Source organism: Galeopterus variegatus, unplaced genomic scaffold (assembly GCF_000696425.1).
Source record: "Galeopterus variegatus unplaced genomic scaffold, G_variegatus-3.0.2 Scaffold765, whole genome shotgun sequence".
Taxonomy (NCBI): Eukaryota; Metazoa; Chordata; class Mammalia; order Dermoptera; family Cynocephalidae; genus Galeopterus; species Galeopterus variegatus.
The window spans coordinates 69,585-87,138 of NW_007726876.1; the positions used below are offsets into that span (position 1 = coordinate 69,585).

General features: G+C 40.6%; 1 protein-coding gene across 1 annotated transcript in view; it reads left to right on the top strand.

Annotated features, from left to right (window-relative positions):
• Nucleotides 1-17,554, top strand: part of BCAS1 (breast carcinoma amplified sequence 1) — a gene marked incomplete at its 5' end in the record, with an annotated part of 81,555 nt that overhangs the window by 55,569 nt on the left and 8,432 nt on the right. Inside the window, 3 exons of the mRNA XM_008572226.1 lie at nt 3,596-3,769; nt 10,385-10,450; nt 15,687-15,950. Of these exons, the coding sequence (XP_008570448.1) occupies nt 3,596-3,769; nt 10,385-10,450; nt 15,687-15,950 (504 nt within the window). The remainder of the gene's footprint in view (nt 1-3,595; nt 3,770-10,384; nt 10,451-15,686; nt 15,951-17,554) is intronic.

Below are 17,554 nucleotides of genomic sequence, written 5' to 3' on the forward strand. Positions count from 1 at the left end.
CCCAGCTCTAGCAAAAACTGTAGAAAGCAAATTTCAAAAGTAAGTATGGCACAAAATTTGAGGCAGTAAAGTGAAGCCCTTTACTGAAATGTGTATTGTCTCTATTAAATGTACCAGCTGTCTTCATGCAATGTACATCATATCCCCCACTAAAATCAAGCAAGAGTGCTTTCATTCTAAAATACAGCACAAATCTGATTTTAATTATGTCCATCATACTCAAAATTTAAATGTGCAGATGCAGTCATATGTTCTAAATAGGAAGTGACTTTTTCCAAAGTCCTGGCCTGGAAGGAAATCAGAAAACTATTCAAATAAAAATTGAATTCTTATGTCTGTATATGCAAATCAGATCCTTACTTAGTCCATATTGTCCTGGATTTCTACATTGGATGTCAGCAGATTTTCCCTGGCTACTGAAAACAAACTTTTTGGCCTGACTTCAAAGCTAATGGAAGTCTCTAGAAGTCCCATTTTTTGCCTACTGAACTAGCTAAGTTTTGGAAAAGTGTGGCCTCAGATTTTTGAGTTGACACCTCTCAACATTTGAAAAGGTCCAGTAAGGGAACCATTGGCATTCAGATAAAGTTAATTTACAAGGTTATTGCCATACAATCTGATTATTTTATTATGTGAGTAATTTTCCCTCCAGGCCCTTGCACACAAAAAAAGAACTCACTACTTCAAAGACAGAATAGTTCTGCAGCCAGGGTCCACAAGTCAAACTCTGTTCCTTACCTACTTAAGGGCCATTTTTCATTCTTCCACCCTTCTACCCTGATCTTAGACAAGGATGGTACCTACTATAACCCCAGAGTATTTGAGCACGATTAGTCTAAATCAGTAATCCTGTTTTCTTCACCAATAAATAGCCTAGGAGTAAAGATGTGATCTAGTTCTGACCAACAAAATTTATGTACACTGAGGTAGGAGATCAAAATACAGAAGTTCATTTGAAGCAAATATTTTGCTCTGACCATTTTATCTCAGGACATTTGGTTGAGGATGTAAGGCCTGGAACTGTGGCAGCTATTTTATGACCATGAGGTAACAAAAGGATGAAAATCCAGCATTCCAAGAATGGAAAGCCAAAGATAGAAAGAGCCAAGGTTCTTAGAGATATTGTGGAGCCACTAAACCAACCCCAGAACTTCCTGCTTTTAAGCTTGTTCCATGTCTTGTTGGATAAGCCACTATTAGTTATTGAGTAACAGGCAAAACAATGCCATCCTCATTGCAATGGCTACTTATCTGTGGTGTGACTTTGGCCAAGACATTCAAACATTCAGATTCTTCATTTGTAGAATGGGGATAATATTATCTTTCCTGAGCTGCCTTTCTAACCATTTCCTGAGATTATATATAAAAAATACCTTTCATAATACCAGGCATAGTAAGAGGTGGTTATGAATAGAATCATCTCTAAATAATAGGCATGTGTGTGGTGTGGTGGGTGAATACTTATAATTCATGCATATGGACTAAATAGCTCTAATATTAACACAAATAACAACCACTAGTATTAACTGAATGCTTATTATGTGTCAGGCATAGTTCTAAGAATTTTACATGTATTGCCTAATTTAATCCTCAGAATAAGACTTTCTGATGTGTATATGGGCCCCATCGAGAACAGAGAAAACAAAAGCACAGAGATGTTGAGTACTGGCTGTAAATTAGAGTACGCACAGGGGTAAAGATTTAGACGCAGGCATTGCTCTATGACCATGACGTCAGACTGCCTACATTTCAGGCTTACCCCAAAGACTCTTGAGGCTGATGCTTGCTTCTCAGAAATGCAGTTGGGGCCTAGATGTAGAAATTCATGTCTGTGTTCAACTGCCAATCCCAGTCTCTCATTCGGCTTCAGTCACAGCCTGGTTTCCTAAAGACTGACCCCCATTAAAAACTAGCAGCCCAGCAGCAGAAGCTTAGTCACAAACATGTTTCATTTGGCCAATCCAGTGTTTTTATTCTTGTAATGTCTTTAGATGGGACAATTTGACATTAGTTTACCACAGTCCCCACCACTCCTTTCTGTCTCATATCTGGTCAGTCTATGCTGATAGTACCCCCTGGGGACTTTAGAGTTTATAACTCCCCAGCTTAGACATTTGTTTCCAGAGGGAAAATACTAGAAATCATGTCACTATCTTAAGAAATGTAGGTGGGATAGACTGCTGTGATTTAATTGCCATATCTCTGGGTGTTCTGCATGCTGATTTGTTGATGGACACCTGTGCCAATTGACAATACAGAAATTAAGGGTTCTTTTTGATTTGGAAAATTTGGGTTATTTGCAAATTAATGGCATATTCCATATGAAGGAAAGGAAAATGGTTTCTCCAAAAGCATACTGTATTTTCGGAAAAATCTGAGTCCCCTTCTCCTGCCTCTGACATCAAGAAAAAGACTCAGGAAACTGGGGGTCTGGCACTAGCAAAGACAAATGCCTTTGGCTCTAATGTGCAGTCCTCAGAGGCAGGGGATGGGAAACTTGTGGCGTCCAGGGCCAAACAGTAAATATCTGAGGCTTTGTAGGCCATTTTTGGTCTCTGTCCCATATTTTTCATCTTTTAAAAATTTTCTTACACCGTTTAAAAATGCAAATCCCATTCTTAGCTTAGGTGGACATACAAAAACAGGCACTGGGCTGGATTTGGTAGTAGTTTGCCAACCCCTGCCTGAGCAAACAAAAGAAATTGCAAAACCCTCTCCTGGCCAATTAACTCTGTCCCCATTGCAGAGGAAATGCAAATGCAGAAACTGTCCCTGCTGTGACTGGGGCCCCCCCGCACAAACAGAGTGAGGTGCTGCAAAAGAACAGAAGTGGGAATCTGAGCGTGGGTGAATGGGACCCTCCACTAGGCCCCCATTCCTGGCTGTCCTTTTTGCCCACAGACACTCAGGGGGTTCTGAGCTCAGTAGGTACCATGCTGGGGGCCATAAACAACTTAGCCATAGTTTTCTTGCCAAGTTCATTTTTCTTCTGAAAGTGTAAACTTCAGTTAAGTAGCAAAGACAAAGGACTGGTCTGGGGTGAGGTGGGAATGAGTTGATGAGGGAGGTGAGAGGACTATATTGAGTGGCTTTTATACTCTTCTTCCTGCAAAGAGACACTTTCTCTACAGTTGCAGGGGAACTAGCTTTGAAACAGAAGGCGTCAAGGTCACTGTCTCTTAAATCTGGACGCATAAGGAAATGATTATTTCTGGTTTCTACACAGGCCAGGTGTAATTCACCTTTGTAATAGACCAAAGAGGGGGGCTTCTAGAATGGAAGGGACATTGGGCATGCTCTGAAAGGCTGTCCCCAAAAGGGACCTTCTATCTATGCCTCACACCTCCATGGGAAAGGAATTTTACCACTTCCGTGTCAGTCTATTTGGCAGTTCAGAAACTGGCTGTTTGAGAGCGCATTATACAACTTGACTGTTAGTTCTTGAAGATGTGCCTGTGTAGAAATGGTTACAGATGCAAACCTGTAGCTACTTTGTGGACAGGGGTGCAACCAGGACTCCACTTTATAAAACGCATTTTGGGGGAATGTTTTTTTTTTTTTTTTCACTTTCTCATTGCCTGGCAAAATAATCCAGGTGGTGTGTGAATCACCAGTAGAGATTATAAAGCCCAAGGAAGTAGAATCAACTTTACAAACAGTGGATCTCAATGAAGAAGAAGATGCTGCACCTGAGCCTGCAGAAGTAAAGCCCAAAAGAGAAGAAAGCAAAGCACCGAGAACCTCCCTGCTGGTGTTTCTCAGACAAATGGTAAGCCCCTTGCTTCCAGCACAGAGAAAGTGCAATAGCTAAATTGGCTTCTGCGAGTAAAGTACCCACAGGTGTTATGAGATATAATTATAGGTGATATATATGAAATATGAATTTTGCCATGAGAAAATATCCTTTCACCCTTATAACTTAATCATAGAAAGTCAAGGTTAATTGCTAATATTTTTTAATTCTTCTTTAACTCCTGCTAACTCCCTTTTTAACAAAGAAAGAGCTGACCTTGTGTCCCAAGTTTTGGCAGACAACAGTGTCCACTGAGGAGTTATTGTTATTATTATTATTATTATTGTTTACTTCTAATTTTATTTATTTTTAAAGTTTCCTTCTGTTGGTGGCAAATGATATTGCTTTTCTTACTTTGGTAATGATATGAAGGTTCCTTTGGAAATATATTTATTTACATAAAGAACATAAAGCATCTTTTAAGGATTACATACTAGATAGTCCAACTTATGTATTGATGTGGCAAAAATTCTGAAGGTGACCTGAATGACACAAATTTGACACAGCTGACTTGCAGACAATTCAAATAAGAAAATGACAACATACTATATTAATAGTGAATATATATATATATCTTAGCTGGTGAATTTACATGCTTTTAATTGGTATAGAATGGAAAGAATGTGGACAGACATCTTTTGGAGTCTATGAAGAAAGTTGCACATCAAATATCAAACAGCCAGGAACTTAAATAATATAACGCAACAAAACCTAAATTAGTTGGAGGACAAAAAACAAAAACCCATGTGAAGGCCATTGGTTAAATTCTCTTTTAATGAAAAACAAGAATTTCATTATAGTGTGCCTTTATTTTCAGGAGTATTTGGGAGTTTAATCCTCTGAGAAAGCAACTCTCTAATTTCACAGGCTCATCTTGTAAAGGAATCTTTCTAGTCCACACAACAAAACAAAGCAAAGCAAAACAAACCTTGCCAGTAAACGTTTAGACATATTAGAAATAATTCTGTTAGAAATTGTTGACACGGGCCGGCCCGGTGGTGTGCTATTTGGGAAAAAAAAGAGAGTGGTTCATAATGGTAATTGTGAAACACAAATCAGGAATCTTCTAGCCAAAGTTCTTGATCTCAAGTTTTTCCCTGAGTATTAAAACTATTCTTTGCCTCTCAAGTTTCTTTTACATAACAGATGTTAGTATTCCATGGCAAAGTAACTATCAGTTGAGTATTTTTAAAAATAAATACATTGCCCAATTCGTTTCTAAAGAAATCTGTTTCTTTCCAGAAATTAACCTCTTGTAAAAATGAAAACAGAAAGAATATAATTTTTCAAATAACTATATTTCAGAAAAAAGAAAAAAAGAGTCACAATAAGTTCTAACATTTCATTTAGTACATGTAGTTGTACCACTTCACAAAAATCCTATGGGCTCCTATAGGATTTCAAAATAATTGCAAGGAATATCTAAGACATCTGTCATGCCCTAAATAGACAAATATTCTTATACATATTAATTTGGCTGTATGTCAAGAAATTGAATATTTGAGGTGCTAGTACATTTTTATAAAGTGAGTGGGTAGGGTACTGTATTCATGTATGCACAAACCAGGTTGGCATATGAAACCATAAAGGTGGTAGATAGAAATACATAGATACAGATTTATAATTTGTCAATATTTGTAACACCTCATACTTAAAAAGTGCTTTCCTCCTCCAGACTCTTTTCACATACATTGTTTCATTTAATCCTCCTCATGTCATTTTCTTTGAACCATTAGTTTTACAAGAAAACCTTTGTTAAAAAACTGTTCTCAGGCTTAGAGAAACACTGTGAGTTTTAATAGTGGGCAAATTAAAGGCCCAAATGAGTAGACAGCCATGAAGATTTTGTTTTGTTTTGTTGATTACATTCAGTCTAGTAAATCCACTAAAACCTGTTGGAATTTGCTATTTGGGAAAAAAAAGAGAGTGGTTCATAATGGTAATTGTGAAACACAAATCAGGAATCTTCTAGCCAAAGTTCTTGATCTCAAGTTTTTCCCTGAGTATTAAAACTATTCTTTGCCTCTCAAGTTTCTTTTACATAACAGATTTTAGTATTCCATGGCAAAGTAACTATCAGTTGAGTATTTTTAAAAATAAATACATTGCCCAATTCGTTTCTAAAGAAATCTGTTTCTTTCCAGAAATTAACCTCTTGTAAAAATGAAAACAGAAAGAATATAATTTTTCAAATAACTATATTTCAGAAAAAAGAAAAAAAGAGTCACATAAGTTCTAACATTTCATTTAGTACATGTAGTTGTACCACTTCACAAAAATCCTATGGGCTCCTATAGGATTTCAAAATAATTGCAAGGAATATCTAAGACATCTGTCATGCCCTAAATAGACAAATATTCTTATACATATTAATTTGGCTGTATGTCAAGAAATTGAATATTTGAGGTGCTAGTACATTTTTATAAAGTGAGTGGGTAGGGTACTGTATTCATGTATGAACAAACCAGGTTGGCATATGAAACCATAAAGGTGGTAGATAGAAATACATAGATACAGATTTATAATTTGTCAATATTTGTAACACCTCATACTTAAAAAGTGCTTTCCTCCTCCAGACTCTTTTCACATACATTGTTTCATTTAATCCTCCTCATGTCATTTTCTTTGAACCATTAGTTTTACAAGAAAACCTTTGTTAAAAAACTGTTCTCAGGCTTAGAGAAACACTGTGAGTTTTAATAGTGGGCAAATTAAAGGCCCAAATGAGTAGACAGCCATGAAGATTTTGTTTTGTTTTGTTGATTACATTCAGTCTAGTAAATCCACTAAAACCTGTTGGAATTTGCTATTTGGGAAAAAAAAGAGAGTGGTTCATAATGGTAATTGTGAAACACAAATCAGGAATCTTCTAGCCAAAGTTCTTGATCTCAAGTTTTTCCCTGAGTATTAAAATATGAAGACCGATGTGCTGTTTTAAAAAGGGTTTCTGAAAGAAGCACTTATTTGGGCAGTGCCTGTCTAAACCAGTGACTTGCATTCCTTCCTGCCCTGTAGTCATCTGGCACTTCTTGGTTATTGTAACAAGAACAGCAATAGCCACCGCTTATTTACCGTGTGCTCGTGACGTGGCAGCCACCGTGCTAAGCGCACCGCATGCACTACCTCATTTATTGTCACAGAGCCCTGTGAAACAGACCCTCTCACCGCCGCACCGTGGGGGTGAGGGCACCGAGGACTCGGGAGCGCTTTAGCAATTTGCCCAGGGTCCCAGAGCTGGTAAACAGCAGATTCGGAATTCAAATTCAAGTTTTTGTTTTGTCGTTTTTGTTGATGCTAAAGCTCATACTTTTGCCCGTGGTTGCTGCTTCCTGCGATTTTGGCAGCTGGTTATCTTTGAGGGTATGTGGAGGTAGGATCACCTGAAGCTCCATTTTAGTAATGTTTTCCACGGAAACATTATTTTTATGTGCTGGGCTGTTGCACTAGAATTACAACAGGGCAAAAGAGAGAAAAATTAACACATGGTTTACATAAGGCTTGGCCATTGTTTTTCTGAATGTATTTGTCACTAAAATGAAATTCACCTTGGCTGGGTATTTCTGTCTGAGTTGTCTGGTTCCATTTCAAGTGAGCATCTTGGTAAAACACATAGCTTGGACTCATAACCTTTGTTGATTCTGGAAATTCCCAGTAGATCTAGTTCCTTGGGTGTATTGTAATGAGGCTGATCTAATAAAGAACATTGCTGATATATTCACACTATATTAAAATTTCATCCCAATTCTTCTTTTAAATCTCAACTTTGGTTGAATTAGATTGCCATCAAAATACATTTACATGTCTTTCAAAGAAATGTGAACTGACCACCAAACATTTCTGCTGAATATCTAAGTGATATATATTGGAGATGGTTCAGACATCCTCAGGGTATGAAGCTATAGGAATGCATGACACAATGAAAGAAAGAAAATATGACTTCATTAATATGCAAGGCTTGGAGGCCACAGCTAGATTCCATCTCAAAACTGCAGGCTGAGTGCTTCACCTTTGACTCTCATGAATAAAAATAAACTCTGTAAAGAAAGTTGCTCAGTATCATGCTGGAAAATCTCTGAAACTACTTAGTCTTCAAACTGCTCTTCACAGTATTAAATCATCTCTGAAAGAATTTTACTCTCTTTAAATAGTAACTTTGCTATTTTTGAAAGCTGGTAAAAATAAGCATCTGTGGTTATGGTCCTTCAGATACAAAGCCCAACATGGATTATCTTGATTTGAAAGAGAGCTCTGAAAAGAGAAAAGAAAGAAGAAAAAAGGAGGGAAGCAAGTGAAGGATGGAGGGAGTAAGGAAGGCAGGAAGGAAGGAGTGCTGGAGGCTGAATGGAATCCCAGTGTCAGAACCTTCGGGTGTGATGGGAAGGCTGATGGAGCCGGTCACGGGGAGGGAGACTGACCAAGAGAGTCAGTTTCTTTTTCTAAACCCTCTCAAGCAACTGGCCCTGGTGAACAATGCAGAAGACCCAGAGGAAGGAAAACCACTTTCCGTGTCAATGGATCTAAACTTTATCTAGAGGACAAGCTAATCTTTACGTAAAGGACAGACCAATCCTTATCAGCCTCTGGACTGAAAACCTTGGTGAAAGCCAATGATATCCCTAAGAAAAGTACACGGAACTTCCAGACACCACTGATTCTGTTCCTAACCAACCGGGAAGCACATGTCAAGGTTCTACCCTATGTCAAGCTCTGTAAATGTTGCTTTGGGGGTAGAAAAGGACATAGAAATTCCCATACAGTGTTAAACCATTGATAGTCCTAGTCAAGTCTTCTGAATTGGACAGCAGCACCAAGCAATATTTAACAAAGAGCACGGATGACCCCCGAGGATGGGCATATCCCACAAGCATCACTAATTGAGGTTTATTAACCTCCATCTTATTCAAGCCCTTATCATTTTGCCTAATCTAACATTAGGCAACTATGTAGTAGGTGCTCAATAAACTTTTGTTGCTAGAGTGGTACCTCCTACCCTCTAGGGGGCTGTGTGGGGAGGTCACTTAGAGTATGAAATATGGAGTTACTGCCCGCTGTCAGTCCTGCCTCTCTAACCTGCTAGTTCCACGACCCATGCCAGTGTGTCTGAATTTCCATTTTCTTGCCTGTAAAATTGTGAAACTATTTATTCCTCTATCTTAAGGTTCTGATGTGATGAATAAATGAAATAATGCAAGTAAGTATCTCATTTAGCCTGGTGTCTGGCACTTAGTAAGCACTCTACTAAAAAAGTTAGCCTTCATAAATAATAATTTTTGTTATCTCTAATAATATGAGCACCATATATTAACAGAGACACATAGATAACAGAGACACATAGTATCAATCAGTCAAAACGTATTTGAGTTCCTTCAATGTTTTGAACTGTTCTTAGTGCATGTATTGTGAACATAAATAATAATTTTTGTTATCTCTAATAATATGAGCACCATATATTAACAGAGACACATATATAACAGAGACACATAGTATCAATCAGTCAAAACGTATTTGAGTTCCTTCAATGTTTTGAACTGTTCTTAGTGCATGTATTGTGAATGTTTGCCACCAGCTAAGAGAACAGCCAAGGTAATAACAGTGGAACCTAGAGTCTTCCTTTGTGCCCCACATTGCTTAGCCCCCATTGCCTGCTCTTCTTTTATATCTGTGAGGAGGACATGATAAGAATGACCTAATATTGAGACATTAGACCTAAATTAGTAATGTTGATAAAGAACTGAGCAATTCATTATCAGATTTCTTGAGTATTTTATCAAGCATCAAGTAGGGGGTATTACTAAATGCACAGCTGAGACCACAGTCTCCAGTATGGTCTGCATTCATCTATGGCCAGTTATCTTAGAACAGTTATGCACAAACTTGTGTACAGCTCAGAACCACCTGGAGGGCCTGTTAAAACAGACTGCTGAGCCCCACCTCCCAGAGTTTCTGATTCAGTGGATCTGGAGTGGGTCTCAAGAATTTATGTTTCTAACAAGCTTCCAGGTGATGCTGAAGTTGCTGGTCCTGGAATCCCGTTTGCAGAACAGTGGTTAGCTTAGAGAATGGAGTTTAAGGAGCCAAAGCTCTGAATTCAGCTCCATCCAGCCCTGCCACAAATGCCACTAACTATAGAGGGTGATAAAAGATGGAAAACGGAATGCTCAGTGTAACTCATATCTCTAAATACAACAAAACACCCACGGCCTAAATGTTAAGCTAGTAATGGAAGGCTAGCAATGGTTCAATTGTTCAATTATTTATTCATGCAAAATGTTCAACCACCTCCTGGTTCCAACATTAGTATTTCCATCATCGTCTATTTATCCAAGAATTATCTAATCCCAGAGTTTAGGATTTTGTTGTTGTTGCTGCTACTTTTGGAGGACACCACCTGAGTTTAATCAGACTCTGGTTGCAGATCACGTGGAAATCTATGTCCCTCATCAGTAATACATTTGCCGTTGGTCTTCCATTTGCCTTGATCCTGAATCTCACTAATGAATGACTGAGGTCGTCTGTTTCAGAACTTTCTTGCAGTGTCCATGTTGCTGTGCTTGTGGTAGCTGAAAGGCCATTGTCTGTTTGTCATTGTAGTCAGTGAAAGGGAGTGGAGGGAGCACCCACTCGGAAGAAATGAATGGGAAGGACTCCAGCTACCAAGTAAGTGATCTTGAGCTCAGTTTGGTGGTGGGTTCAGCGGACGTGTTCTTAGCTTCTTTCCAGCCTCCTTTTCAATGCAATTTTCAGCCACAACCCACTCATTTAACATCTCTCAATGAAGCACCTGCTATGTCCCAGGCACGGTGCCAGGCTCTGTGGACACAAGCATGAACACCCTGGAGTTCCTCAGCTGTTTCTTATCAAAGAAAAGGCTTTCACACATGCTCTTTCCTCTCTTCCACATGGAAAAATCCTTCTTAACCCTCACATCTTGCCATAAATGTCACCTACTCAAAGAGCCCTTCCCTATCTCTCATCACTACCTCTTGTTTTTGACTTCATGGCACTTGTCACAACCTGTCATAATTCATTTGTCTCCCCTGCCCCTTCCCACTGCTGCCTGGAACATCTGGGGTGTGAGGAGCCTCCTCTATTTTTCTGTCATGTCATATAGTGCCTGGCGCATAGTAGGAGCTACTTCTTGAATAGGTTAGTGAAAGACAGGGGTGTCACATAGTTCACTAAGAATATATTTCTTTTGTTCTAAAGAAACATAGCTATGGAATTTTTATAACTATATGTGTCTTTTAAAAATGAAATCATGCACAACACCCTATTTTATAACTTGCACCCCTTTTAACTTAAAAATACACCTCCACAAAAGTATCATCAAATATTCTTCTACTAGTTTTGGCAACACAGAGAAGTGGCTAAGTGCTTGAATTGTGGACTCAAACATCTGGGTTCAAATCCCAGCACAGCCATGTTTTTAGCTGTGTGACTCAAATTACCAAATCTCCCAGTGCCTCCGCTTCCTCATCTGTACAATGGAGCTTCATAGGGTTGTCATACTTAGAGGGATCAATACATGTAGAACATTTCTAGTACAGAGGGATCAATAAATGTTAGTTGCTGTATTAGTCAATATGGGCTGCTGTAACAAAATGGGCAGCTTAAACAACAGAAATTTATTTCTCACAGTTCTGGCAGCTGGAAAAGCCAAGATTAAGGTACCAGCAGGGCTCAGTTCCTGGTGAGGGCTCTCTTCCTGACTTGTAGGTGGCCACCTTCTTGCTGTGTTCTCACATGGCAGAGAGAGAGAGAGAGAGAGAGAGAGAGAGGACGCTCTCTGGTGTCTCTTCTTACAAGGACACTAACTAATCCTATCAGATCAGGGCCCCACCCTATGACTTAATTTCACCTTAGTTACTTGCTTACTTCAACACAATCATGTTGGGGATTAGGACTTCAACATACTAGTAGGAGGGGCAAGGGGACATAAATCAGTCCATAGCAGTTTCTATCTGTTACCATTGATATGCTTCTGATAGGGAATTACTATTCTGTAATGTTACTCATATCACACACACACAAACAGACAGCAATGGCTATAAACACTTTATGGTATTTCTATTTCCATAATAATTGGTTTATCCTACATATTTCAACAGGGAAAATATTGATTTTTACTACATTTAACTTTTTTTCCCCTTTTTTAATGTATTGCTATGCCCGGACCCCAAACCTATTCTCTAGACCACATTGGAAACAAAATTCCCAAAGGTTACTACTTTGGGGACATGATAAATTTACTATATTCAAAAAGAAATATTCAAATACATTTTTATATTTCGTCTGAAATCCTACAGTGAAACAGCTATGCCAATATTTTGGTGATTCTAAAATTGGAATGAAGTCTGAAAACCTGAATGAGCCGGAAAGGAACACCATTCTATTTACACTCATCTAGGAGTGTTTTGAGAATCCATCTGAGAATTCTGTTTTCCAGGGCCTTGAATCCAGATTTGAGGAGACTGGGGTGTCCTCACAGGGAGATGACAAATGCTTTTTTTAATTTGGGGGGTTGGGAGTAGACATTCTCTTCCCCTTTCAGATGTGCCCTCCCAGGTTTATAAAAGTCTTAGTTGATGTTTCTAAGAAAAGAGGCCCAAGGCACTGCTGGTCTAGGTTGGCCTCCAGAGTCTAAATAAAATGCAATGTTTCCATGACAGCATCTCTAAGTTCCAGGAGAGGATACCCTCAGATAATTCAGATGTCAATAATTTTGGCTGGAAGTTTTGAAACCAAGTCCAACCCCAATTAAAGGTTTTTAATCTTCTGAATTTAATGACAAAGTAATCATTGCACAGTTTAGATTCCTAGCTTACTGTAAAGAAAGGAGACAGCCAACTATTGTCTTCAGAAATTAATGTTTCTAAGCCATTAAAAAGAAAATGTAAGCTTAATAGGAATGAGGTAACCATGTAGTAAATGGCCACAATTCATCAAAAGCTCCCCTCTTGAAAAAAACCAATGTCCACTGAGAGCTGTTGGTTTTTGGATACTTCCCACTTCCTGCCCCACAGTGATTTGGGAAGGAAAAATTTTTGGAAACATTTGGAAGGCTAGTTGCTGGCCATTTGCTCAACACACTTTAATGGAGACCTGCTATATGTTGGCCCTACCCAAGGTGCTGTGGATAAAGCAATGGAAGAGAAAGAGATTTGTTCTCTGGAGCTCACCTTCCACTGGAGGGAGACAGACAGAGCATTTTCAAATGAACAAAGAAATCCCTGAGATGATTGCAAATATAAATAAAATAAAGCAGTGTTCCATGAGAGGGGTTGGGCCTTCTTTAGACCATGCAACCAGGGACTGCTTCTCCAAGAAGGTGACATTTGAGCTAAGACCTGATAGAAAAGAAGCAGCCATCATCTGAGACCTCGGCAGTATACCAGTTGGAAGTAAACACAAATGCGGAGCCATGTTTTGATGATAAGATTCTTCAAGGAACTAAAGGGGATGTGTGGCTGGAGCAGTGCAAGCAGAAAGGGACAGGAGACAAGTTTGGAGAGGCACAAGGGCCTCTGTCATGTAACATTCAGCAATTATTTACCCAGTGCCTTGTCTGCACTAGGCACTCAGATCTGCACAATTTGTCTTAAAAAGAATAATTGCTGGAAATGTTAAGCCAAGGTGACCAACTTGTCCCAGTTTGCCTGGGACTTTGCTGGTTGTAAAACTGTAAGTTCCATGTCTTGGAACCCCCACTCCCAGACAAACCACGTGATTGTTCACCCTATATGTGGTCTTTCCCTTGTGCTGGGCACTGTGCCAGATAGGCTTTCCATTCTCAGCCGAGCTAATCCTCACAACGTTGCTAGGTGTCATTTCTTTTACTACTTCCATACAGATGCGGAAACTGAGCAATCAGTTTGTTCCAGGTAACATGGCAAGGATGTGACAGAACAAGAGCCAAGCCAGGTCCCTCTGGCCCCACACACTGAGCCTTAGCCACTTACCACATCTTAAAATTTTCCACACACAGGAGTGGAGGCATTTGGACAGGGTCACTGGTTTCTGGCCTTTCTGAAGAGCATCATGGTGGGCATTTCTGTGTCATCCCAAAGCCAGTCCCTGCTCTGGGCTGTCTCTGGGACTTGGACACCCGTAGCTTAGCATTTGCTGCAGCTTTGGTGGCTGGACTCTGCCAGGAGGATTTCAGACATGCAGTTACAGGACAGCATCTCAGGGTGCACGGGATGTCTGGTGTGTCTTTCCCTGAGCACGTCTACCTTCCGAATGGCTGCCACCTTGGAAAACCTTCGAGACTGGGAGCTTCATCTGCTTGTCTCCTCTTGTACTTCTAAGGGGTGTGCTTGACTCTCTGATGTGAAGTGACATGTCTCCTTTGGTTGCTGCCTTCTCAATCAAAACTGAAACTTTGTCATAGAAATTTTTCCCTGGGGAAAATACATAACTAACTTTATGAATCAAGGTCATAACATGTATCTGGTGGTCAAATGTGGCCCACAAGGATACTGGTGTTCTAGTTATTTGCCATGATCAAGGCTTTAAAACTTTTGAAGTAAATATTTAAAAGGTGACATATTTTGCAGTTAGAGAAATTCCATTTCAAGTTTTCGTTGAAAAAATAGAAGATCTGACAGCACTGGGGCTGCAAGCCTACCTGGTGTCTGAGCCACTATTGTCCCTCCCTTTGGACAGAATATGTGACTTTCACTTCGCCACAGTCCCCCATACTCCATATTGTCTCCCCAACATCGAAGGCAGCATTGCTCCAGCTGGTGTTTTTCTTACTCTGGAGAAGTATTTCTTTGGACCTATGTTGCTTTCACAGCTGGAGAAATAGGGTCTCCATATGATTATTCTTACTCCTAACCTTTTTTGTCTTTACATCTTCTATCTGACATTTCAGTCAAGTAAATTATGAGAAAGGAGTTTCTACTTCCTAACAGACTTTTTTGTTATCTGTAATTTATCCAGCATTTTCCAGAATTTTGGATTTTATAGCTTCATCTCTCCAAATTGTAGGAACCAAGCAGGATTGTAAACCTTCCATTTTGGCGTAGAAGGATGTACATTCAAAACTAAAAGTAAAACAAACATCTTCTTTGATCACCATTTCATGAAATGAAAGGATAGTTTCACACCAAAAATTAAGATAGATGCCATCGTGAAGACAAGAATGGGCACCCCCCAAAAACTCAGATGTGGTTGCAAGTGGCAGAAACCCTCTCAAAGCCAGATGAATAAAAGGGCTGCAGGGGCAGCTAGATCCAGGAGGCATGCACGATATCATCAGTTCCTCGTGCCTCTCTCTCTCTCCATCTCTCAGCTCTGCCTTTCTCTGTGTTGGCTTCTTTTTCAAGCACATTTTCTCTGGAAATGGTGGTGGTTCTGGAAGCACCAGTCTTCTGTCTTTTAGTCTTCCATCTTTATAGGTTCAAATCCAAGGGAAGGGGAGCAGGCCTCTCTCTTGATTATTTTATCAAAGCTCTGAGATTAGCTCAGTTTTTATCTGTGTTTGGCTATCCTGAACCAACCACAGCAGCCCAATCACATGCCATGCTCTGACTGGCCAGGCCTGAGTCCCATGCCCTAGACCACGTGGAGTAGTAGACGGGGTAGAGGATGGTTTCCCAGGGAAAATCCAGGTTCTTGTGCCAGAAGCAGGGGGAAAGAAAGCTTGCTGGGAAAGCATAAAATTAGTTAGTGGATTATAGGTAAATAAGGAAATATCTCCTACCACGACCTTGCACCACGATAAGTGTTTACACATTACAATTTTTTTTTTTTTTCATTTCACCCAGGACTCATGAAAATGTAGATACCATTTAACATTTGAACATCTCTGTTTTAACATATATATTCACCTGCTGTTGAGCATTGTCTTGCAGCCACTAAAAGTGCACTGTGTTTGAAATTGCTGTAGCCATCGGACTCCACAGAGAAGGCCATCACGCCACCAGAGCCGGAACTGGCAGGAGCAGCCCAGAAGGGCAAAGATGGTGCCTCAAAGAACAAGAAGCCAGCAGCTGAGGTGAACAAGCAGAAGAGCAACAGGCAGGACGCCAAAGACCCAGCCCAGTGCGGTGAGCAGGCCATGGTGCATGGCAACTCACTGCAGAACGGGGACAAGACTCAGAAGAGACCCGAGAAGCGGCGGCAGTCCCTCGGGGGCTTCTTTAAGGGCCTGGTAGGTGGATTCTTTTACCTCTTTCTGGGCTTTCGGGAAAGGGTTGAATTCCCACCTCCAAAGGGGACAGATTGTGTAGGGGCTGGCTGGACATTTGGCAAACAAACACTTGTTGAGCGCCTACTGCATGCCAGGCACTGCATTAGGCATGGAGAGTAAGAGGGACGTAGCCACTGCTGCTCTGGAGCCCACAGTCAGGTGCAGGATTGATGGGGCTCTGGGTGCTGAGTGTGGGAAGAGCTTGGAGGGGAGGAGGAAGGCATTGAAGAGAGCCTGAATGTGAGGACTTGGCCTGGCCTTGAGCTTGAGAGGAGTGACAGGGAAGGCTTCTCAGAGGAGATCATATCTACGGTGGACCTCGGCTGAGCCTATGGGATGTGGGAAGGCAGAGTGTGCTCCAGGCAGTGGGAACAGCAGCTGCAAAGGTGGGGTGGAGGAAAGCCTGGGGTTGAAGTTCATTCTGGCTGCAGTAGAGAATACAAGGATGCCAGAGGTTGGCAGGGAACAGGTGATGACAGTTCACCTGGACCAAAGGGAGCCTCAAAGACTTTAAACAAGGGAGACTTCTCTGAGCTTGAGCCTGAGTGCTGGGTACAGAAATGACTGTAGCAGAGCTCCTGCCCTCCGTGACTTCACAGCCCAGTGGAGGTAGGGCTGGCGAGTAGAGGCCAGACATTAAATGATTAATTGCCATGTGAGTTGCCACCTCAAACTTGGCACTATTGACACTTTGGGCTGGATACTTCCTTGTTATGGGGGACAGTTCTGTGCATTGTAGGACATTTAGAAACATTCCTGTCCTCTACCCACAACATCTTAACAGCACCTGCTCCCAGTTGTGACAATCAAAATTGTGTCTAGACATTGGCAAATGCCTCCTGGGAGACAAAATCACCTCTGGTTAAGGACCATTGGATTAGATCCACCCCCCATGTGAGGTAGCTACATGACCTGTGGGATTCTTTGTGTCTTATTTGGTTCTTCTGTGTCTCTGCATATCTGCTTATCCACAGAAGCCCTGGTTGGGGTTCTCTGAACCAGATTTCTCATCTGTAAAAGAGTAATAATGCGTAACCCACAGGGCCATTGAAACAATCACATGAGATACAGTATGTAATCACGTAGCACAGTGCCTGAGACCTAGAGAGCAGTCAGTAAGCAGGAGCCATCGTCATTGTGATTATCATCATCAGTTTTGTTCAGCATCTTGCACATAATAGATGCTCTGGTAAATATTTGTTGAATGAATGAATGGGGAATTAATGCATTATTAGCTTACCTCATTTATATTATATTACACCAGTTTGGAGTGTTAACAGAAAAACTTTAGACAAATTAAATTTAACAGAGTTGATTTGAACAAAGAAGAATTCATGAATCGAGCAGCACTCAAACCCAGAAGAGGTATAGAGAGCTCCACCCAGCAGTGTGAGCAGGAGGCTTTTATGGTCCAGACACAGAAGCAAAGCAGAGAAATCACCTGATTGGCTACAGCTAGGCCTTTGCTTTATTTGGGCATTGTCTGATTGGGTGGCTGCCCATGATTGGCCAAAGCTGCTTATGATTGGCTGAAACCCAGTTCTTTTTTTTTTTTTTTTTTTTTT